Genomic DNA, 22154 nt, shown 5'->3' on the forward strand with positions numbered 1-22154 from the left:
CCGGGAGCCCGTGCTGTGCCCCTGTAATGACCCTACTCAGTTGGTGCACCTGAGCGTCTTTCTGGGCCTTTAGAAGGGGAAACATTGGACCAGGGTGCATTATACAGGGGCCACCCCATGTTTCAGGTTCATGCTCAGTGTGAATGGGGAAAGGGAGGGACACAGCCAGAGTACAGGATGGCAGGGGCAAATGATGGGGAGTTCATGGGACCTCAAAGGCAAAAGGTTCTACAATCAGAAACACGAATCTCATTTGCTTGGGGAGGGGGCAGAATTTGGGCTTGAGCTTCTTGAGTGGGAGTGAATCCTGCGGTGGATGACTGTAAAGGAATGATCAGAAATAAAGACAATTTCAAAGGCAACCTTCTGGTCCTCTTGCATGTATTCACCTATCACCCCAGTTTACACCTCAGGACCCTGAAATTACTGATTTAAAAAAAAGGTGGGGAGGGCGCAGGATCCTAACCTGGAACTGCTGGGATGCAGTTCGTCTGCAGGGCTCAGCACCATTTTATCCCTCCCTCCAGGTCTCTTCTTCTCTGTGGGCATCTCTGATCTCCTTGTGGCTGCTCAGTGGGTGGAAACAATGGGACATGCATGTGGCCCACCAACCCCTGAAGTGAAGGGGACCTGACTGCTGGCTCTGACCCTGGTCTCGAATGTTCCTCACAGGCTTCCAGGTGGACCCACAAGTCTCAGGACTTGAGGGGTTCAGGGACAAAGCTGGGCCATCAGTTACACTGCAGAGGAACTGAGCCCCTGGGCCTCCCAGTCCATGCCTGTCAGCCTGGTGTGGAGGAAGTAACTTGCTTGTGGCCAGGAAAATTATCCAAATTCCTTATAGCAAAGTACTGAAATTATTCAGGGGCATAACACTTTTTCTTAGTATTTCTACACCACATATAATATAACCCAGGGGGTAGGTCATATCCATGGGGGGTTGGCTTATGCCCATTACACCTCCCGTCTCACTATGGAACAAGACTAGAGAGCGTGTTTTGAAATCAGCCTGTCAGGAAGGGGAGCAGACACACTGCACAAATGAGTGAGCTTCTTCCCTGTGCTCGGTCACCGTATTAGGCAGCGTTCCCCAGAATAGGCAACAGGGGACACATGGACGGGGGTAGGAGATTTATAGGGATAGGCTCCCACCTTCAGTCCCAATACCTGCCCTTATAAGGTGGAGAACCTACAAAGCCAATGGTATAACTGAGGCCAAGTCCGAAGGCCTGAGAACCAGGGGACCCCATGGTGGAACGCTCTGTGTGGGGCCATAGGAGTGAGAATAAAGGGCAGCTGGTGCACAGCCTGGAGTTTGATGCCCTGACAACCAGGAACCTATGTTCACCATCAGCTAAAACCAAAGAAGAGGAAATCATCCTTCCTTCCTCTTTCTATTCCACTTGTGCCCCCAAGAGATTGGAGGAAGCCCACCTGCACTGTAAGATCTCCTTACTCTTCTCCTGAATCAAAAGCTAACCTCATCCATTCACACTTAGAATGGCTTTACCAGCTACCTGGGCAACCCTTAGTGCTGTCAAGTTCAGCATTCGCCAACTGGTGGTCCATGAGGTCCAAAAGTTGGCGACCCCAGGTCAAGTTGACACATAAAATTAACCCATCACAGTGACCCTAATCAAAGGGCACCCGAATGAAGACTCCGCACTGAGGAGGGGTGCTGTTGGGTGGAGGGACCTCAGGCAAGAACCTCAGTTCCCCTGTAAAATGAGGATCATGGTGCTCACCCAGCTTAGTGGATGCTTGTAGATCCAAGGAGATGGTGCACGTTGAGGGCTTGGCACCGGGCCTGGTGCAGAGGAAGAGCTCAGTACATGGGTTTTTCCTCTTTTCCCTCCCAGCAGAAGCCCCCAGCATTCTTCCCCCTCAGGCTCATGCTCTCCTCCTGAGGACAGGGAGGAGAGCCCAGCACAGGGCGCCCCGTGGGACTCAGCTTCCGTACGTGGCCCCCTGATCCTGCTTCACCCAAACAGCTGAAGCAGTCAGCCCTGGGGTGTGGGTGTTGGTGGAAGTTGACTTATAGTGCAAAGAGTGGATTCATCCCTGGTGATTATCAGGAAAAATGGGGCCAGGCCTCAGGATTTGTGTGCCACCTGCTGGTCAGACCAGGTGACGTGTTAGTGTTCCAAGCAGGTCTACGTTGTCAAGTGTTTTTAAAATCTGCTTTTATGTAGATGCTATTTGAGTATAGTTTTTGTTGTGAGTTATGTAAATGTTAGTGATATACACTGCCTATTAAAGTGATTAAGGAGCATGCCTGCTATGGCTCAAAGGTTGAGTTTGAACTATGCAGGAGGTCAAGGTTCCATTCCTGGTTAGGCACATGCCTGGGGTTGTGGGCTGTATCTCTACTAGGGGGCATTCAGGAGGCAGCCAATCAATGATTCTCTCTCATTATTGATATTTCCATCACTTTCTCCCTTTCCCCCTTCCTGAAATCAATAAAATATTTTTTTAAAATAAAATAGGGTGATAAAGGAAATTTAGTATTTTTAAAAGTGCATGGGGATATTTTATATATTCTTTTAATTCTTTACTGTTTAAAGTATTACATAAGTCTTCTTTTTCCCTCTTTGATTTCTCATTTTCAACCCTCACCACCCTACTGTCTTTCTCCTGTGCTTATGCTAATATGCATGCATATACGTCCTTTGGTTGATCGATCTCTTACCCCCTCACCCCCGCCTTCCTTCATAGGTTGGACAGTCTGTTTGATGCTTCTGTGACTCTGATTCTATTTTTGTTCATCAGTTTACGGTGTTCGTTATATTCCACAAATGAGTGAGATCACGTGATATTTCTTTGTCAATGATTTCCTTATTTCACTTAGCATAATGCTCTCCTGTTCAATCCATGCTGTTGCAAATGGTAAGAATTCCTTCTCTTTTCAGCAGCTTAATATTTCATTGTGTAGATGAATCATCGTTTTCTAATCCACTCATCTGCTGAGGGGCACTTAGGCTGTTTCCAAATCTCAGCTATTGTAATTTGTGCTGCTATGAACCTAGGGCTGCATATATCCCTTCCTACCGGTGTTTCTGTTTTCTTGGAATGTATTCCTAGAAGTGGGAGTACTGGGTCAAATGGAAGTTTCATTTTTAATTTTTTGAAGAAATGCCATACTGTTTTCCCTTGGGGATATTTAAAATAAAAATGTTTGCTCTTGTTGGTTTGGCTCAGTGGATAGAGTGCTGACTGTAGGGTCCCATGTTTGATTCTGGTCAAGGGCACATGCCTGAGTTTGTGGACTCAATCCCCAACGGCGATTTGCAGGTGGTAGCCAATCAATGATTCTCTCACATCATTGATGCTTCTCTCTCTCTCCTTCTCCCTTCCTCTCTGAAATAAATAAAAATATTTTGAAAAGTAGATTTTATTTTTTAGAGCAGATTTAGGTTCCCAGCAAAACTGAGCAGAAGGTAGAGAGTTCCCACACACCTCTGCCCCTCCACACTCACAGCCGCCCCATTCTCCACATCCCCCACTGGGCCTGACATTTGTTACAACTGTTGGACCTGCACTGACACATCTGCACTGTCACCCAAAGTCCATAATTGCCATTAGGGTTCATTTTCATTCTCATGACTGTGGAGTCCATGGGTTCTGGCAAATGTACAATGACATGCCCCCACCATGCTTGTATCATAGAGTCATTGCATTGCCTTAAATATCCTTTCTGCCTTGAAGTAGTTTTATTCCGCTAGCTTTTACATGTACACATATGATCCAAATCAGGTTAATTTTTATGTGTGGTGCAAGCTTTGACATTGATTTTGCTCTCGTGTGGATATCCTGTTGTTGTGACACCATTTGTTGAAAAAACTTTGATGTCCCCATTGAATCATCTTAAGAATCAAACCAGCGCACAAGATGACCCTCAACAAACTGAGCCACAGCAGCCAGGGGACACACTTATTACAGAGCCCCTCATCCCCACTTTTCTATTTTATTCACATTCCTAAAACCCTCCCCCAAAGTGGACCTCTGTCCCCAGGGCTCCAACCCCTTCTGATGCCCAAAGACCAATATTCACCCCAGAGCTCAGCTTCTGCACTCCTGACTCAGAGGTTGCTGACCTGCCTCAGCTCCCCCAGCTCAGAGGGGAGTTAGCTCCTGCCTCTCATCCTCCAGAACCTGCCAGCAGCATCCATCTCACATATTCTGCCACTAAAAGAAGCGAACAGCAAATAACTGTTGTTTCTTCTGCTTGACAGAAAAAGGAGTGAATAGAACTTTTCTAATTCATTTTCGTCACTTACTACCACAATCTACGAAATAATCAAGCTCTAGCCAGTTTGACTCGTTTGACTCGGTGTCAGCCTGTGGACTGAAGGGTTCTGGGTTCCATGCCAGTCAAGGGCACATAAAGTAGCAGCATCCACCCACAATGCCTTTTGGGCTTGAAAATGACTAACTCCCAGGGATGGCCGATTCTTTCTCTGCTCACATTCTTAGATTAAACTTCACCCAGTTTGCTGAGCTAATCCCATCTTTCCCAGAGCAGACCCACCCTTTTCCTCCTGGGCGGGACAGAAGATCAATCTCTCCCTTTGCCCTCTAGGACAGCTCTGTCTTCCCTCCAGCTCGTCTCCTTTTAGATCCTGAATTCACCCAGAGAAGAGTCTTTCCATCTCTCTCCTTTCCAAGAAAAACCGCCCCATCTTTTCCACTCTAAGTGTAGTTTTGTCTGAATTTCAAAACCAGGGTCATTCACACGGTTCTATTAGGATGTCCCAGCGCCACCCTGCCCAGCCCTGACCCCTGCTTCTCATGGTCCTTTGGACTTGACCTCCTTCAGAGAAGCCTTTGGTCTGAAGGGCCACCCACATCCTCAGTCGCCCACCACTTGCTCCCCGAGGAGCTCGTGATCTTCCATGTCACCTGTCTTAACACCTAACTTGATACATGGACACATTTCGTTTGTTTTCTTGGGGATGGCACCAGGGTCTTCTCGGCTGTTTTAACTGTGGATGCATCTGGATTACTTTGATGTGGCCCAAGACCCCCAGCACCCATGCTCTCAGGTTGTGTTCTTTCCTGTCTAACGTTAGGAACCTATTACACCCTTCACTGTCTCACACCGAGGATGACAACTATGGGCCATCAGTCAACCTCAATCAGTGTCTGTGGAAGGAATCAATGAGCCAGGCCTCACCCTTGCCCCTCCCTAACATCCTCTTTCCTAAACGGATTTCTGGGTTAACCAATTAATATGGAGAGAGGCAAAAATCCCTTCAGGTTGGGGGATTTAGACCAGGGGCTCTGATTGGACGTTAGCAATTGAGAAGGCGTATAAAAACTCAGGCACCAGAGGAGAGATTCAGAGTCCTTCAGCTCTGCAGTCAGTGCCCTGGTTCTCCACCAGGTCTGAGATCTGAGCCCCAGCCAAGCTGGTCACAGCAGGTAAGTTACCGACCTCAGCCAAGGCAGCCGGCCTCAAGGTGGCACAGAGAGCTTCCCTTTTTATCTTCTTTTGTTTTTTTAACAGACAAACAGATTGCAGGCATTGATTTTGCCTCTAAGTGTCGTTTTGTCTGAATTTCAAACATTTGGTTTTGTGCTTTGGTCTATTTACAAATATGTAACCACGCTGATTTCCTGACACACACACACGCCCTTAATGAAAAGATTTTAACTGTGGCTTTATTTCTGGACATTTTATTATTTTTTATATGTTTTAAAATATTGTCTGTGTGTGTGTGTGTGTGTGTGTGTGTGTGTGTGTGTGTGTGTTTTACAGAGAGTAAAGGAGAGGGATAGAGAGTTTGAAATATTGATGAGGGAGAAACATCAATCAGCTGCCTCCTGCAACCCCCTCCTGGGGATGTGCCTATTTCTGGACATTTTAAATATTCAGTTTGTGTCCCTAGGTTGGTCTGAAACTTTTCCTCAGAAAAGGTGGGGGTCAGCTTTCAGGCCCTTCAGTACCCACTTCCCAGGCAGGCTGGAATGAAAGATGTGGGTGCTTCTGAGATGCTTGTCTTGGGGCCTGCAGGGGAGCTCTGGCTCTGTGGTCTCCTAGCCCAGAATGGGACTCTCTAAACCGAGGCTCTCACCATTGTCAGGCAGTAGCTTTGGCCCTGAGTTGATTCCCGTGAAAATGGGGAGTCAAGAGAATGGAGCTCAAAGGCTTGGCCTGACAAGGATGTCTTGTTCCCTGGACGTTTCTACAGGATTCCTTTGGAGCATTTTGAGGATGAGCATCAGGACCCCACCCACACTCCTGCAGCTGGCAGGAGAGATCCTGCTGAGGGAACAGGCGTTGGCCATCACAGCTCTGGAGCACCTGCCCGCCGAGCTCTTCCCGCCACTATTCATTCAGGCCTACTATAGTAGATGCCACCAGTCCCTGAAGGCGATCACACAAGCCTGGCCCTTCATTGTCCTCCCTCTGGGCTGCCTGCAACAGCTGTCACTGGACGAGGCCTTAAAAGCCGTGTTGGATGGGCTTGACGTTCTGCTTGCCCAGGAGGTTCGCCCCAGGTAAGGCTGCTCCAGGTGCCTGGTAGGGTCCTGGGCATCCCGGAGACGTCAGGCATCAGGGCGTGTGGAGGGCCTAAGCGGGGACCCAAGTTTTCTGATGTTGCCAGTGAGGCTCAGGGAGCCCTGGCACACTGCTGAGCTCACTGGGGAGTGGAGGACTGCCTACAGGGCAGGGGCACCTGCAAAATGTGCCCTGTCTCCTGCCAGTGGTCGTTAAAGGTCCACAAAGTGCTGAGCAGGGGGAATGAAGGGGATGAGCAAAGTAAAGCAGAGGGAAGAGGACGGTAAGGGAGAGGCTGACCTTGGGATTCAAGGTAGAAACTCAGGGTTGGGGTGGAGTCTGGTTGTTGCCTCAAGTCAGATGCTCAGTCTCATTCTGACCTGCCCTCATTCTGTTGATATTTTATTTTTAAAAAATATATTTTATTGATTTTTTTACACAGATGAAGAGAGAGGGATAGAGAGCGAGAAACATCGATGAGAGAGAAACATCAATCAGCTGCCTCCTGCACACCCCCTACTAGGGATGTGCCTGCAACTGAGGTACATGCCCTTGACCGGAATCGAACCTGGGACCCTTCAGTTCGTAGGCGTCGGCTCTATCCACTGAGCCAAACCTGTCAGGGCTCTGTTGATATTTTAAAAATATATATTTTTTATTGATTTCAGAGAGAAAGGGAGAGATAGAGATAGAAATAGAAGCAACAATGATGAGAGTGAACATTGATTCGCTGCCTCTTGCACAACCCCCGTCCCAATTCCCCCCCCCCTCCAAACACACACACACACACACACACACACACACACACACAAACTGGGCAAGTCAGGCATGTGTCCTGATTTTGAATCAAACCTTGACCTCCTGGTTCATAGGTAGATGCTCACCAATGAGACACACTGTCCATAAAGCATGTCAGCCAATGTCCTGTTGTCTGGGAAGAATCTTGGCTAATGGCCTGCTTTCCCCACAGGAGGTGGAAACTGCGGGTGCTGGATTTAAGGAACCTGGGTGCCAAGTTCTGGAGAATGTGGTGTGGAGACAGCACCCTGAAGCGCTCACCGACAGGACCAGTGACTGTGCACAGGTTCAGTCCCAACATGGAGCACTCCTTAGCTCCCATGGTGGTGTTCCTAGACCTTAACTTCAATGACAGGGACAGGGATGAGTTGTTCATGTACGTCATCCAATGGGCCCAGCAGAGGGAAGGGCTGCTACACCTGTGCTGCAAGACGCTGAGGATTGCTGAGGTGCCCTTCCAGAGGGTGAGGAAGGTCCTGGATGCGGTGCAGCTGGACTGCATCCAGGAGGTGGAGGTGAACTGCACCTGGGACCTGCCCACCCTGGCCACGTTTGCTCTTTACCTGGGTCAGATGAGGAACCTGCAGAGACTCTCTCTCTCCTTCATGCACGAGTTGACAGGGGAGGAGGAGGAGGAAGAGGAGCAGGAGCAGGAGGAAGAACAGCAGGACTGGGAGGAGGAAGAGGAGCAGGAGGAAGAAGAACAGGAGTGGGAGGACGAAGATGAGGAAGAGGAGTGGGACAGGGAACAGCAGGAGGAGCAGCGATCCTTTTCCCAATTCCTCTCTCAGATGCTCAGGCTGCAGCACCTCCGCGAGCTCGACATGGATTCCCCCTCCTTCCTCCGAGGCCGTCTGGACCAGATGCTCAGGTGAGCTGTGTAACAGTGGATGCAGCCCCAGAATGTAAAGGGAGTGGTGGTGGTGTAAGGTGGTTTGAGGGTGATATCCACTGAATACCCAAAGGAAGCATGTTTTAAAATCAGCCTGTCAGGAGGGGTAACAGAACTGGCTCAATGAGGGACCCAGGGAGCCGGGGTGTGTGAATTCTTCCTTAGGGACAGATGTGTAAGTGATGAGGCCTTAGGAAGAGGGTTGGGAGGAGGCAAAGCCACATCAGATGGAGCATTTCCAGACATAAGCTCTGTGCCCACCAGCCATGTGAACACACGTGAGCCTGTCTCAGATTCCCCGTCTGTCAGAGGTAGAGCTGGGTACCAGGAAGGTCATTAGTAGAAAGGACAGGCATGATTCCGCAATAAGGGAGTGGAAGTGAGAAGGATTGCAGAGTCAGAGGTGGTTTGGGATGATGCATTGTGTAAGTCTCCTCTGCAGACTGGCCTCCCCAGTTGATTTTGTAGGATTTTGCCCAGGTTTGCGCCCTCTCTCTCTCTCTCTCTCTTTCTCTCTCTTTCTTAAATCCTCACCTGAGGATATCTTTTCTCTTGATTTTTTGAGAGAGGAATGGAGGAGAATAGAGAGAGAAAGAAATCGATGTGAGAGTGAGAAGATTGCTTGCCCACAGCACATGCCCCCACCAGGGCCAGGGTTGAGCCTGCAAATGAGGTGCATGTGCTTGAGTGGCAATCAAACCTGAGACACGTTCGTCCAAAGGCCAACACTCTGTCCACTGAGTCAAACTGGTTAGGGCCATGTTTGTTCCCTATGCAGATGAATGAGCCTCCTATGGCCCAGAATTCTGGTGCCTGGAGCCAAGCAGGGGACAGAAGGAAGCCTGAGTTGATAGCACTCTTGGTTTTGTCACCCAACCATAAGGTGCAGGGATGTCCACCTTGACCTAGACACTGTCAGGCTATGTGAGCAGGTTCCCGGAGATTCCCTTATGTCCAGGCACCCTCCAGAGGGCAGTGCTCTGCTTGGCAGCTGAGGAAAGGAAGCTCTGGAGATGACATGAGCTTGACCCAGCCTAAAAGGAGACTGGGCGTCTTGGGTGCTGGACTTCATCAGATTGTCAGGGCAACCCTGGGCCTGGACAAATCAGTCTTCTCCCACATGGAGGCCCCCTCCTCCTGCCACCCTCGTCCCCAGGAACTAACCGCTCTGTGTCTCCCCAGGTGCCTGCAGACCCCCTTGGACAAACTCTCCATAACAAATTGCCCGCAGCTGACTCATTCAGACCTGACACACCTGTTCCAGTGCCCGAACCTCAGGCAGCTGAAGTCCCTGCGTCTGTACTGTGCCAGCCTCGCTGATTTTAGTCCTGAGCCCCTCCGAGCTCTGCTGGCGGCAGTGGCACCCACCCTCCAGGACCTCGGCTTAGATAACTGTGCCATCGTGGACTCCCAAGTCGAGGCCATCCTGCCTGTCCTGAGCCGCTGTCACCAGCTCAGATTCTTCACCATCACTGAGAACAACTTCTCCGTGGCCACCGTGGAAAAGCTGCTGCGTCACACAGCCGGGCCGCGCAGTTTAGAGCTGGAGCTGTACCCCGTCCCCCTGGAGTGTTACACGACCCACGGCACTGTCAACCAGGACAGACTTGCCCTGGTCCGGGCTGAGCTGACGGGGATACTGAGGGAGTTAGGACAGCCCAGGACCATTCTGCTTGCCACCAAGCATTGTGGCCACAGGGAGCTTTATGACGTGGCATTTTCATGACCGGGAGCCCGTGCTGTGCCCCTGTAATGACCCTACTCAGTTGGTGCACCTGAGCGTCTTTCTGGGCCTTTAGAAGGGGAAACATCGGACCAGGGTGCATTATACAGGGGCCACCCCATGTTTCAGGTTCATGCTCAGTGTGAATGGGGAAAGGGAGGGACACAGCCAGAGTACAGGATGGCAGGGGCAAATGATGGGGAGTTCATGGGACCTCAAAGGCAAAAGGTTCTACAATCAGAAACACGAATCTCATTTGCTTGGGGAGGGGGCAGAATTTGGGCTTGAGCTTCTTGAGTGGGAGTGAATCCTGCGGTGGATGACTGTAAAGGAATGATCAGAAATAAAGACAATTTCAAAGGCAACCTTCTGGTCCTCTTGCATGTATTCACCTATCACCCCAGTTTACACCTCAGGACCCTGAAATTACTGATTTAAAAAAAAGGTGGGGAGGGCGCAGGATCCTAACCTGGAACTGCTGGGATGCAGTTCGTCTGCAGGGCTCAGCACCATTTTATCCCTCCCTCCAGGTCTCTTCTTCTCTGTGGGCATCTCTGATCTCCTTGTGGCTGCTCAGTGGGTGGAAACAATGGGACATGCATGTGGCCCACCAACCCCTGAAGTGAAGGGGACCTGACTGCTGGCTCTGACCCTGGTCTCGAATGTTCCTCACAGGCTTCCAGGTGGACCCACAAGTCTCAGGACTTGAGGGGTTCAGGGACAAAGCTGGGCCATCAGTTACACTGCAGAGGAACTGAGCCCCTGGGCCTCCCAGTCCATGCCTGTCAGCCTGGTGTGGAGGAAGTAACTTGCTTGTGGCCAGGAAAATTATCCAAATTCCTTATAGCAAAGTACTGAAATTATTCAGGGGCATAACACTTTTTCTTAGTATTTCTACACCACATATAATATAACCCAGGGGGTAGGTCATATCCATGGGGGGTTGGCTTATGCCCATTACACCTCCCGTCTCACTATGGAACAAGACTAGAGAGCGTGTTTTGAAATCAGCCTGTCAGGAAGGGGAGCAGACACACTGCACAAATGAGTGAGCTTCTTCCCTGTGCTCGGTCACCGTATTAGGCAGCGTTCCCCAGAATAGGCAACAGGGGACACATGGACGGGGGTAGGAGATTTATAGGGATAGGCTCCCACCTTCAGTCCCAATACCTGCCCTTATAAGGTGGAGAACCTACAAAGCCAATGGTATAACTGAGGCCAAGTCCGAAGGCCTGAGAACCAGGGGACCCCATGGTGGAACGCTCTGTGTGGGGCCATAGGAGTGAGAATAAAGGGCAGCTGGTGCACAGCCTGGAGTTTGATGCCCTGACAACCAGGAACCTATGTTCACCATCAGCTAAAACCAAAGAAGAGGAAATCATCCTTCCTTCCTCTTTCTATTCCACTTGTGCCCCCAAGAGATTGGAGGAAGCCCACCTGCACTGTAAGATCTCCTTACTCTTCTCCTGAATCAAAAGCTAACCTCATCCATTCACACTTAGAATGGCTTTACCAGCTACCTGGGCAACCCTTAGTGCTGTCAAGTTCAGCATTCGCCAACTGGTGGTCCATGAGGTCCAAAAGTTGGCGACCCCAGGTCAAGTTGACACATAAAATTAACCCATCACAGTGACCCTAATCAAAGGGCACCCGAATGAAGACTCCGCACTGAGGAGGGGTGCTGTTGGGTGGAGGGACCTCAGGCAAGAACCTCAGTTCCCCTGTAAAATGAGGATCATGGTGCTCACCCAGCTTAGTGGATGCTTGTAGATCCAAGGAGATGGTGCACGTTGAGGGCTTGGCACCGGGCCTGGTGCAGAGGAAGAGCTCAGTACATGGGTTTTTCCTCTTTTCCCTCCCAGCAGAAGCCCCCAGCATTCTTCCCCCTCAGGCTCATGCTCTCCTCCTGAGGACAGGGAGGAGAGCCCAGCACAGGGCGCCCCGTGGGACTCAGCTTCCGTACGTGGCCCCCTGATCCTGCTTCACCCAAACAGCTGAAGCAGTCAGCCCTGGGGTGTGGGTGTTGGTGGAAGTTGACTTATAGTGCAAAGAGTGGATTCATCCCTGGTGATTATCAGGAAAAATGGGGCCAGGCCTCAGGATTTGTGTGCCACCTGCTGGTCAGACCAGGTGACGTGTTAGTGTTCCAAGCAGGTCTACGTTGTCAAGTGTTTTTAAAATCTGCTTTTATGTAGATGCTATTTGAGTATAGTTTTTGTTGTGAGTTATGTAAATGTTAGTGATATACACTGCCTATTAAAGTGATTAAGGAGCATGCCTGCTATGGCTCAAAGGTTGAGTTTGAACTATGCAGGAGGTCAAGGTTCCATTCCTGGTTAGGCACATGCCTGGGGTTGTGGGCTGTATCTCTACTAGGGGGCATTCAGGAGGCAGCCAATCAATGATTCTCTCTCATTATTGATATTTCCATCACTTTCTCCCTTTCCCCCTTCCTGAAATCAATAAAATATTTTTTTAAAATAAAATAGGATGATAAAGGAAATTTAGTATTTTTAAAAGTGCATGGGGATATTTTATATATTCTTTTAATTCTTTACTGTTTAAAGTATTACATAAGTCTTCTTTTTCCCTCTTTGATTTCTCATTTTCAACCCTCACCACCCTACTGTCTTTCTCCTGTGCTTATGCTAATATGCATGCATATACGTCCTTTGGTTGATCGATCTCTTACCCCCTCACCCCCGCCTTCCTTCATAGGTTGGACAGTCTGTTTGATGCTTCTGTGACTCTGATTCTATTTTTGTTCATCAGTTTACGGTGTTCATTATATTCCACAAATGAGTGAGATCACGTGATATTTCTTTGTCAATGATTTCCTTATTTCACTTAGCATAATGCTCTCCTGTTCAATCCATGCTGTTGCAAATGGTAAGAATTCCTTCTCTTTTCAGCAGCTTAATATTTCATTGTGTAGATGAATCATCGTTTTCTAATCCACTCATCTGCTGAGGGGCACTTAGGCTGTTTCCAAATCTCAGCTATTGTAATTTGTGCTGCTATGAACCTAGGGCTGCATATATCCCTTCCTACCGGTGTTTCTGTTTTCTTGGAATGTATTCCTAGAAGTGGGAGTACTGGGTCAAATGGAAGTTTCATTTTTAATTTTTTGAAGAAATGCCATACTGTTTTCCCTTGGGGATATTTAAAATAAAAATGTTTGCTCTTGTTGGTTTGGCTCAGTGGACAGAGTGCTGACTGTAGGGTCCCATGTTTGATTCTGGTCAAGGGCACATGCCTGAGTTTGTGGACTCAATCCCCAACGGCGATTTGCAGGTGGTAGCCAATCAATGATTCTCTCACATCATTGATGCTTCTCTCTCTCTCCTTCTCCCTTCCTCTCTGAAATAAATAAAAATATTTTGAAAAGTAGATTTTATTTTTTAGAGCAGATTTAGGTTCCCAGCAAAACTGAGCAGAAGGTAGAGAGTTCCCACACACCTCTGCCCCTCCACACTCACAGCCGCCCCATTCTCCACATCCCCCACTGGGCCTGACATTTGTTACAACTGTTGGACCTGCACTGACACATCTGCACTGTCACCCAAAGTCCATAATTGCCATTAGGGTTCATTTTCATTCTCATGACTGTGGAGTCCATGGGTTCTGGCAAATGTACAATGACATGCCCCCACCATGCTTGTATCATAGAGTCATTGCATTGCCTTAAATATCCTTTCTGCCTTGAAGTAGTTTTATTCCGCTAGCTTTTACATGTACACATATGATCCAAATCAGGTTAATTTTTATGTGTGGTGCAAGCTTTGACATTGATTTTGCTCTCGTGTGGATATCCTGTTGTTGTGACACCATTTGTTGAAAAAACTTTGATGTCCCCATTGAATCATCTTAAGAATCAAACCAGCGCACAAGATGACCCTCAACAAACTGAGCCACAGCAGCCAGGGGACACACTTATTACAGAGCCCCTCATCCCCACTTTTCTATTTTATTCACATTCCTAAAACCCTCCCCCAAAGTGGACCTCTGTCCCCAGGGCTCCAACCCCTTCTGATGCCCAAAGACCAATATTCACCCCAGAGCTCAGCTTCTGCACTCCTGACTCAGAGGTTGCTGACCTGCCTCAGCTCCCCCAGCTCAGAGGGGAGTTAGCTCCTGCCTCTCATCCTCCAGAACCTGCCAGCAGCATCCATCTCACATATTCTGCCACTAAAAGAAGCGAACAGCAAATAACTGTTGTTTCTTCTGCTTGACAGAAAAAGGAGTGAATAGAACTTTTCTAATTCATTTTCGTCACTTACTACCACAATCTACGAAATAATCAAGCTCTAGCCAGTTTGACTCGTTTGACTCGGTGTCAGCCTGTGGACTGAAGGGTTCTGGGTTCCATGCCAGTCAAGGGCACATAAAGTAGCAGCATCCACCCACAATGCCTTTTGGGCTTGAAAATGACTAACTCCCAGGGATGGCCGATTCTTTCTCTGCTCACATTCTTAGATTAAACTTCACCCAGTTTGCTGAGCTAATCCCATCTTTCCCAGAGCAGACCCACCCTTTTCCTCCTGGGCGGGACAGAAGATCAATCTCTCCCTTTGCCCTCTAGGACAGCTCTGTCTTCCCTCCAGCTCGTCTCCTTTTAGATCCTGAATTCACCCAGAGAAGAGTCTTTCCATCTCTCTCCTTTCCAAGAAAAACCGCCCCATCTTTTCCACTCTAAGTGTAGTTTTGTCTGAATTTCAAAACCAGGGTCATTCACACGGTTCTATTAGGATGTCCCAGCGCCACCCTGCCCAGCCCTGACCCCTGCTTCTCATGGTCCTTTGGACTTGACCTCCTTCAGAGAAGCCTTTGGTCTGAAGGGCCACCCACATCCTCAGTCGCCCACCACTTGCTCCCCGAGGAGCTCATGATCTTCCATGTCACCTGTCTTAACACCTAACTTGATACATGGACACATTTCGTTTGTTTTCTTGGGGATGGCACCAGGGTCTTCTCGGCTGTTTTAACTGTGGATGCATCTGGATTACTTTGATGTGGCCCAAGACCCCCAGCACCCATGCTCTCAGGTTGTGTTCTTTCCTGTCTAACGTTAGGAACCTATTACACCCTTCACTGTCTCACACCGAGGATGACAACTATGGGCCATCAGTCAACCTCAATCAGTGTCTGTGGAAGGAATCAATGAGCCAGGCCTCACCCTTGCCCCTCCCTAACATCCTCTTTCCTAAACGGGTTTCTGGGTTAACCAATTAATATGGAGAGAGGCAAAAATCCCTTCAGGTTGGGGGATTTAGACCAGGGGCTCTGATTGGACGTTAGCAATTGAGAAGGCGTATAAAAACTCAGGCACCAGAGGAGAGATTCAGAGTCCTTCAGCTCTGCAGTCAGTGCCCTGGTTCTCCACCAGGTCTGAGATCTGAGCCCCAGCCAAGCTGGTCACAGCAGGTAAGTTACCGACCTCAGCCAAGGCAGCCGGCCTCAAGGTGGCACAGAGAGCTTCCCTTTTTATCTTCTTTTGTTTTTTTAACAGACAAACAGATTGCAGGCATTGATTTTGCCTCTAAGTGTCGTTTTGTCTGAATTTCAAACATTTGGTTTTGTGCTTTGGTCTATTTACAAATATGTAACCACGCTCATTTCCTGACACACACACACGCCCTTAATGAAAAGATTTTAACTGTGGCTTTATTTCTGGACATTTTATTATTTTTTATATGTTTTAAAATATTGTCTGTGTGTGTGTGTGTGTGTGTGTGTGTGTGTGTGTGTGTGTGTGTTTTACAGAGAGTAAAGGAGAGGGATAGAGAGTTTGAAATATTGATGAGGGAGAAACATCAATCAGCTGCCTCCTGCAACCCCCTCCTGGGGATGTGCCTATTTCTGGACATTTTAAATATTCAGTTTGTGTCCCTAGGTTGGTCTGAAACTTTTCCTCAGAAAAGGTGGGGGTCAGCTTTCAGGCCCTTCAGTACCCACTTCCCAGGCAGGCTGGAATGAAAGATGTGGGTGCTTCTGAGATGCTTGTCTTGGGGCCTGCAGGGGAGCTCTGGCTCTGTGGTCTCCTAGCCCAGAATGGGACTCTCTAAACCGAGGCTCTCACCATTGTCAGGCAGTAGCTTTGGCCCTGAGTTGATTCCCGTGAAAATGGGGAGTCAAGAGAATGGAGCTCAAAGGCTTGGCCTGACAAGGATGTCTTGTTCCCTGGACGTTTCTACAGGATTCCTTTGGAGCATTTTGAGGATGAGCATCAGGACCCCACCCACACTCCTGCAGCTGGCAGGAGAGATCCTGCTGAGGGAACAGGCGTTGGCCATCACAGCTCTGGAGCACCTGCCCGCCGAGCTCTTCCCGCCACTATTCATTCAGGCCTACTATAGTAGATGCCACCAGTCCCTGAAGGCGATCACACAAGCCTGGCCCTTCATTGTCCTCCCTCTGGGCTGCCTGCAACAGCTGTCACTGGACGAGGCCTTAAAAGCCGTGTTGGATGGGCTTGACGTTCTGCTTGCCCAGGAGGTTCGCCCCAGGTAAGGCTGCTCCAGGTGCCTGGTAGGGTCCTGGGCATCCCGGAGACGTCAGGCATCAGGGCGTGTGGAGGGCCTAAGCGGGGACCCAAGTTTTCTGATGTTGCCAGTGAGGCTCAGGGAGCCCTGGCACACTGCTGAGCTCACTGGGGAGTGGAGGACTGCCTACAGGGCAGGGGCACCTGCAAAATGTGCCCTGTCTCCTGCCAGTGGTCGTTAAAGGTCCACAAAGTGCTGAGCAGGAGGGATGGAAAGGGATGAGCAAAGTAAAGCAGAGGGAAGAGGACGGTAAGGGAGAGGCTGACCTTGGGATTCAAGGTAGAAACTCAGGGTTGGGGTGGAGTCTGGTTGTTGCCTCAAGTCAGATGCTCAGTCTCATTCTGACCTGCCCTCATTCTGTTGATATTTTATTTTTAAAAAATATATTTTATTGATTTTTTTACACAGATGAAGAGAGAGGGATAGAGAGCGAGAAACATCGATGAGAGAGAAACATCAATCAGCTGCCTCCTGCACACCCCCTACTAGGGATGTGCCTGCAACTGAGGTACATGCCCTTGACCGGAATCGAACCTGGGACCCTTCAGTTCGTAGGCGTCGGCTCTATCCACTGAGCCAAACCTGTCAGGGCTCTGTTGATATTTTAAAAATATATATTTTTTATTGATTTCAGAGAGAAAGGGAGAGATAGAGATAGAAATAGAAGCAACAATGATGAGAGTGAACATTGATTCGCTGCCTCTTGCACAACCCCCGTCCCAATTCCCCCCCCCCTCCAACACACACACACACACACACACACACACACACACACAAACTGGGCAAGTCAGGCATGTGTCCTGATTTTGAATCAAACCTTGACCTCCTGGTTCATAGGTAGATGCTCACCAATGAGACACACTGTCCATAAAGCATGTCAGCCAATGTCCTGTTGTCTGGGAAGAATCTTGGCTAATGGCCTGCTTTCCCCACAGGAGGTGGAAACTGCGGGTGCTGGATTTAAGGAACCTGGGTGCCAAGTTCTGGAGAATGTGGTGTGGAGACAGCACCCTGAAGCGCTCACCGACAGGACCAGTGACTGTGCACAGGTTCAGTCCCAACATGGAGCACTCCTTAGCTCCCATGGTGGTGTTCCTAGACCTTAACTTCAATGACAGGGACAGGGATGAGTTGTTCATGTACGTCATCCAATGGGCCCAGCAGAGGGAAGGGCTGCTACACCTGTGCTGCAAGACGCTGAGGATTGCTGAGGTGCCCTTCCAGAGGGTGAGGAAGGTCCTGGATGCGGTGCAGCTGGACTGCATCCAGGAGGTGGAAGTGAACTGCACCTGGGACCTGCCCACCCTGGCCACGTTTGCTCTTTACCTGGGTCAGATGAGGAACCTGCAGAGACTCTCTCTCTCCTTCATGCACGAGTTGACAGGGGAGGAGGAGGAGGAAGAGGAGCAGGAGCAGGAGGAAGAACAGCAGGACTGGGAGGAGGAAGAGGAGCAGGAGGAAGAAGAACAGGAGTGGGAGGAGGAAGAGGAGCAGGAGTTGGAGAGGGAAGAGCAGGAGGAGCAGGGATCCTTTTCCCAATTCCTCTCTCAGATGCTCAGGCTGCAGCACCTCCGCGAGCTCGACATGGATTCCCCCTCCTTCCTCCGAGGCCGTCTGGACCAGATGCTCAGGTGAGCTGTGTAACAGTGGATGCAGCCCCAGAATGTAAAGGGAGTGGTGGTGGTGTAAGGTGGTTTGAGGGTGATATCCACTGAATACCCAAAGGAAGCATGTTTTAAAATCAGCCTGTCAGGAGGGGTAACAGAACTGGCTCAATGAGGGACCCAGGGAGCCGGGGTGTGTGAATTCTTCCTTAGGGACAGATGTGTAAGTGATGAGGCCTTAGGAAGAGGGTTGGGAGGAGGCAAAGCCACATCAGATGGAGCATTTCCAGACATAAGCTCTGTGCCCACCAGCCATGTGAACACACGTGAGCCTGTCTCAGATTCCCCGTCTGTCAGAGGTAGAGCTGGGTACCAGGAAGGTCATTAGTAGAAAGGACAGGCATGATTCCGCAATAAGGGAGTGGAAGTGAGAAGGATTGCAGAGTCAGAGGTGGTTTGGGATGATGCATTGTGTAAGTCTCCTCTGCAGACTGGCCTCCCCAGTTGATTTTGTAGGATTTTGCCCAGGTTTGCGCCCTCTCTCTCTCTCTCTTTCTCTCTCTTTCTTAAATCCTCACCTGAGGATATCTTTTCTCTTGATTTTTTGAGAGAGGAATGGAGGAGAATAGAGAGAGAAAGAAATCGATGTGAGAGTGAGAAGATTGCTTGCCCACAGCACATGCCCCCACCAGGGCCAGGGTTGAGCCTGCAAATGAGGTGCATGTGCTTGAGTGGCAATCAAACCTGAGACACGTTCGTCCAAAGGCCAACACTCTGTCCACTGAGTCAAACTGGTTAGGGCCATGTTTGTTCCCTATGCAGATGAATGAGCCTCCTATGGCCCAGAATTCTGGTGCCTGGAGCCAAGCAGGGGACAGAAGGAAGCCTGAGTTGATAGCACTCTTGGTTTTGTCACCCAACCATAAGGTGCAGGGATGTCCACCTTGACCTAGACACTGTCAGGCTATGTGAGCAGGTTCCCGGAGATTCCCTTATGTCCAGGCACCCTCCAGAGGGCAGTGCTCTGCTTGGCAGCTGAGGAAAGGAAGCTCTGGAGATGACATGAGCTTGACCCAGCCTAAAAGGAGACTGGGCGTCTTGGGTGCTGGACTTCATCAGATTGTCAGGGCAACCCTGGGCCTGGACAAATCAGTCTTCTCCCACATGGAGGCCCCCTCCTCCTGCCACCCTCGTCCCCAGGAACTAACCGCTCTGTGTCTCCCCAGGTGCCTGCAGACCCCCTTGGACAAACTCTCCATAACAAATTGCCCGCAGCTGACTCATTCAGACCTGACACACCTGTTCCAGTGCCCGAACCTCAGGCAGCTGAAGTCCCTGCGTCTGTACTGTGCCAGCCTCGCTGATTTTAGTCCTGAGCCCCTCCGAGCTCTGCTGGCGGCAGTGGCACCCACCCTCCAGGACCTCGGCTTAGATAACTGTGCCATCGTGGACTCCCAAGTCGAGGCCATCCTGCCTGTCCTGAGCCGCTGTCACCAGCTCAGATTCTTCACCATCACTGAGAACAACTTCTCCGTGGCCACCGTGGAAAAGCTGCTGCGTCACACAGCCGGGCCGCGCAGTTTAGAGCTGGAGCTGTACCCCGTCCCCCTGGAGTGTTACACGACCCACGGCACTGTCAACCAGGACAGACTTGCCCTGGTCCGGGCTGAGCTGACGGGGATACTGAGGGAGTTAGGACAGCCCAGGACCATTCTGCTTGCCACCAAGCATTGTGGCCACAGGGAGCTTTATGACGTGGCATTTTCATGACCGGGAGCCCGTGCTGTGCCCCTGTAATGACCCTACTCAGTTGGTGCACCTGAGCGTCTTTCTGGGCCTTTAGAAGGGGAAACATCGGACCAGGGTGCATTATACAGGGGCCACCCCATGTTTCAGGTTCATGCTCAGTGTGAATGGGGAAAGGGAGGGACACAGCCAGAGTACAGGATGGCAGGGGCAAATGATGGGGAGTTCATGGGACCTCAAAGGCAAAAGGTTCTACAATCAGAAACACGAATCTCATTTGCTTGGGGAGGGGGCAGAATTTGGGCTTGAGCTTCTTGAGTGGGAGTGAATCCTGCGGTGGATGACTGTAAAGGAATGATCAGAAATAAAGACAATTTCAAAGGCAACCTTCTGGTCCTCTTGCATGTATTCACCTATCACCCCAGTTTACACCTCAGGACCCTGAAATTACTGATTTAAAAAAAAGGTGGGGAGGGCGCAGGATCCTAACCTGGAACTGCTGGGATGCAGTTCGTCTGCAGGGCTCAGCACCATTTTATCCCTCCCTCCAGGTCTCTTCTTCTCTCTGGGCATCTCTGAGCTCCTTGTGGCTGCTCAGTGGGTGGAAACAATGGGACATGCATGTGGCCCGCCAACCCCTGAAGTGAAGGGGACCCGACTGCTGGCTCTGACCCTGGTCTCGAATGTTCCTCACAGTCTTCCAGGTGGACCCACAAGTCTCAGGACTTGTGCCCTGAGGGGTTCAGGAACAAAGCAGGGACCCCAGTTCCAGAAGGGCTCATCCGCACCGCAGAGGAACCGAGTCCCTGGGCCATCCAGCCCATGCCTGTCAGCCTGGTGCAGAGGAAGTAACCTGCTTGTGGCCAGGAAAATCATCCAAATTCCTTTGAGCTAAATACTACAGCTATTCAGGGGCAAAACACTTTTTCTTAGTATTTCTACACCACATATAATATAACCCAGGGGGTAGGTCATATCCATGGGGGGTTGGCTTATGCCCATTACACCTCCCGTCTCACTATGGAACAAGACTAGAGAGCGTGTTTTGAAACCAGCCTGTCAGGAAGGGGAGCAGACACACTGCACAAATGAGTGAGCTTCTTCCCTGTGCTCGGTCACTGTATTAGGCAGCGTTCCCCAGAATAGGCAACAGGGGACACATGGACGGGGGTAGGAGATTTATAGGGATAGGCTCCCACCTTCAGTCCCAATACCTGCCCTTATAAGGTGGAGAACCTACAAAGCCAATGGTATAACTGAGGCCAAGTCCGAAGGCCTGAGAACCAGGGGACCCCATGGTGGAACGCTCTGTGTGGGGCCATAGGAGTGAGAATAAAGGGCAGCTGGTGCACAGCCTGGAGTTTGATGCCCTGACAACCAGGAACCTATGTTCACCATCAGCTAAAACCAAAGAAGAGGAAATCATCCTTCCTTCCTCTTTCTATTCCACTTGTGCCCCCAAGAGATTGGAGGAAGCCCACCTGCACTGAAAGATCTCCTTACTCTTCTCCTGAATCAAAAGCTAACCTCATCCATTCACACTTAGAATGGCTTTACCAGCTACCTGGGCAACCCTTAGTGCTGTCAAGTTCAGCATTCGCCAACTGGTGGTCCATGAGGTCCAAAAGTTGGCGACCCCAGGTCAAGTTGACACATAAAATTAACCCATCACAGTGACCCTAATCAAAGGGCACCCGAATGAAGACTCCGCACTGAGGAGGGGTGCTGTTGGGTGGAGGGACCTCAGGCAAGAACCTCAGTTCCCCTGTAAAATGAGGATCATGGTGCTCACCCAGCTTAGTGGATGCTTGTAGATCCAAGGAGATGGTGCACGTTGAGGGCTTGGCACCGGGCCTGGTGCAGAGGAAGAGCTCAGTACATGGGTTTTTCCTCTTTTCCCTCCCAGCAGAAGCCCCCAGCATTCTTCCCCCTCAGGCTCATGCTCTCCTCCTGAGGACAGGGAGGAGAGCCCAGCACAGGGCGCCCCGTGGGACTCAGCTTCTGTATTTGCCAATCCTGCTTCACCCAATCAGCTGTGTGGGTCAACATGGAGGTGGGGAAGTTGAGAGGAGTGGGGATGGGTGAGGTTATAGTGAAAAGAGTGGATTCATCCCTGGTGATGATCAGGAAAAATGTTCAGGCCTCAGGATTTGTATGCCACCTGCTGGTCAGATCAGGTAACATGTTAGAACTGCAAGCAAGGCTAAGTTATTGAGTGTTTTTAAAATCTGGTAATATGTTGACGCTATTTGACTATAAATATTTTTGTTGTGATTTATGTAAATGTTATACACTTCCTTTTAAAATGAAAAAGGAGCCTGGCCTGTGTGGCTCAGTGGTTGAGTAT

At 49.9% G+C, this 22154-nt stretch overlaps 2 protein-coding genes across 2 annotated transcripts; both read left to right on the top strand.

Annotated features, from left to right (window-relative positions):
• Positions 1–6214: 6214 nt before the first annotated feature.
• On the top strand, positions 6215–9918 carry LOC129150195 (PRAME family member 20-like). Its single transcript, XM_054720691.1, has 3 exons — positions 6215–6501; positions 7473–8171; positions 9375–9918. The coding sequence occupies exons 1-3, from the start codon at positions 6215–6217 to the stop codon at positions 9916–9918; spliced, it is 1530 nt and encodes a 509-aa protein (XP_054576666.1).
• A 6216-nt stretch (positions 9919–16134) lies between these two features.
• On the top strand, positions 16135–19831 carry LOC129150196 (PRAME family member 12-like). The gene is made up of 4 exons (XM_054720692.1): positions 16135–16421; positions 17393–17908; positions 18017–18088; positions 19288–19831. The coding sequence occupies exons 1-4, from the start codon at positions 16135–16137 to the stop codon at positions 19829–19831; spliced, it is 1419 nt and encodes a 472-aa protein (XP_054576667.1).
• The last annotated feature ends 2323 nt before the right edge of the window (positions 19832–22154 follow it).

The sequence above is a fragment of the Eptesicus fuscus genome, chromosome 9 (genome assembly GCF_027574615.1).
Source record: "Eptesicus fuscus isolate TK198812 chromosome 9, DD_ASM_mEF_20220401, whole genome shotgun sequence".
Classification (NCBI taxonomy): domain Eukaryota; kingdom Metazoa; phylum Chordata; class Mammalia; order Chiroptera; family Vespertilionidae; genus Eptesicus; species Eptesicus fuscus.

What these genes read in the sequence shown, in the direction of transcription:
- LOC129150195 (XM_054720691.1), top strand. Translation starts at nt 6,215, where the DNA reads ATGAGCATCAGGACCCCACCCACACTCCTGCAGCTGGCAGGAGAGATC. An exon ending in GCCCAGGAGGTTCGCCCCAG is followed by an intron (nt 6,502 to 7,472) that starts GTAAGGCTGCTC and finishes CTTTCCCCACAG; the next exon opens with GAGGTGGAAACTGCGGGTGC. An exon ending in CGTCTGGACCAGATGCTCAG is followed by an intron (nt 8,172 to 9,374) that starts GTGAGCTGTGTA and finishes GTGTCTCCCCAG; the next exon opens with GTGCCTGCAGACCCCCTTGG.
- LOC129150196 (XM_054720692.1), top strand. Translation starts at nt 16,135, where the DNA reads ATGAGCATCAGGACCCCACCCACACTCCTGCAGCTGGCAGGAGAGATC. An exon ending in GACTGGGAGGAGGAAGAGGA is followed by an intron (nt 17,909 to 18,016) that starts GCAGGAGGAAGA and finishes TCAGATGCTCAG; the next exon opens with GCTGCAGCACCTCCGCGAGC. An exon ending in CGTCTGGACCAGATGCTCAG is followed by an intron (nt 18,089 to 19,287) that starts GTGAGCTGTGTA and finishes GTGTCTCCCCAG; the next exon opens with GTGCCTGCAGACCCCCTTGG.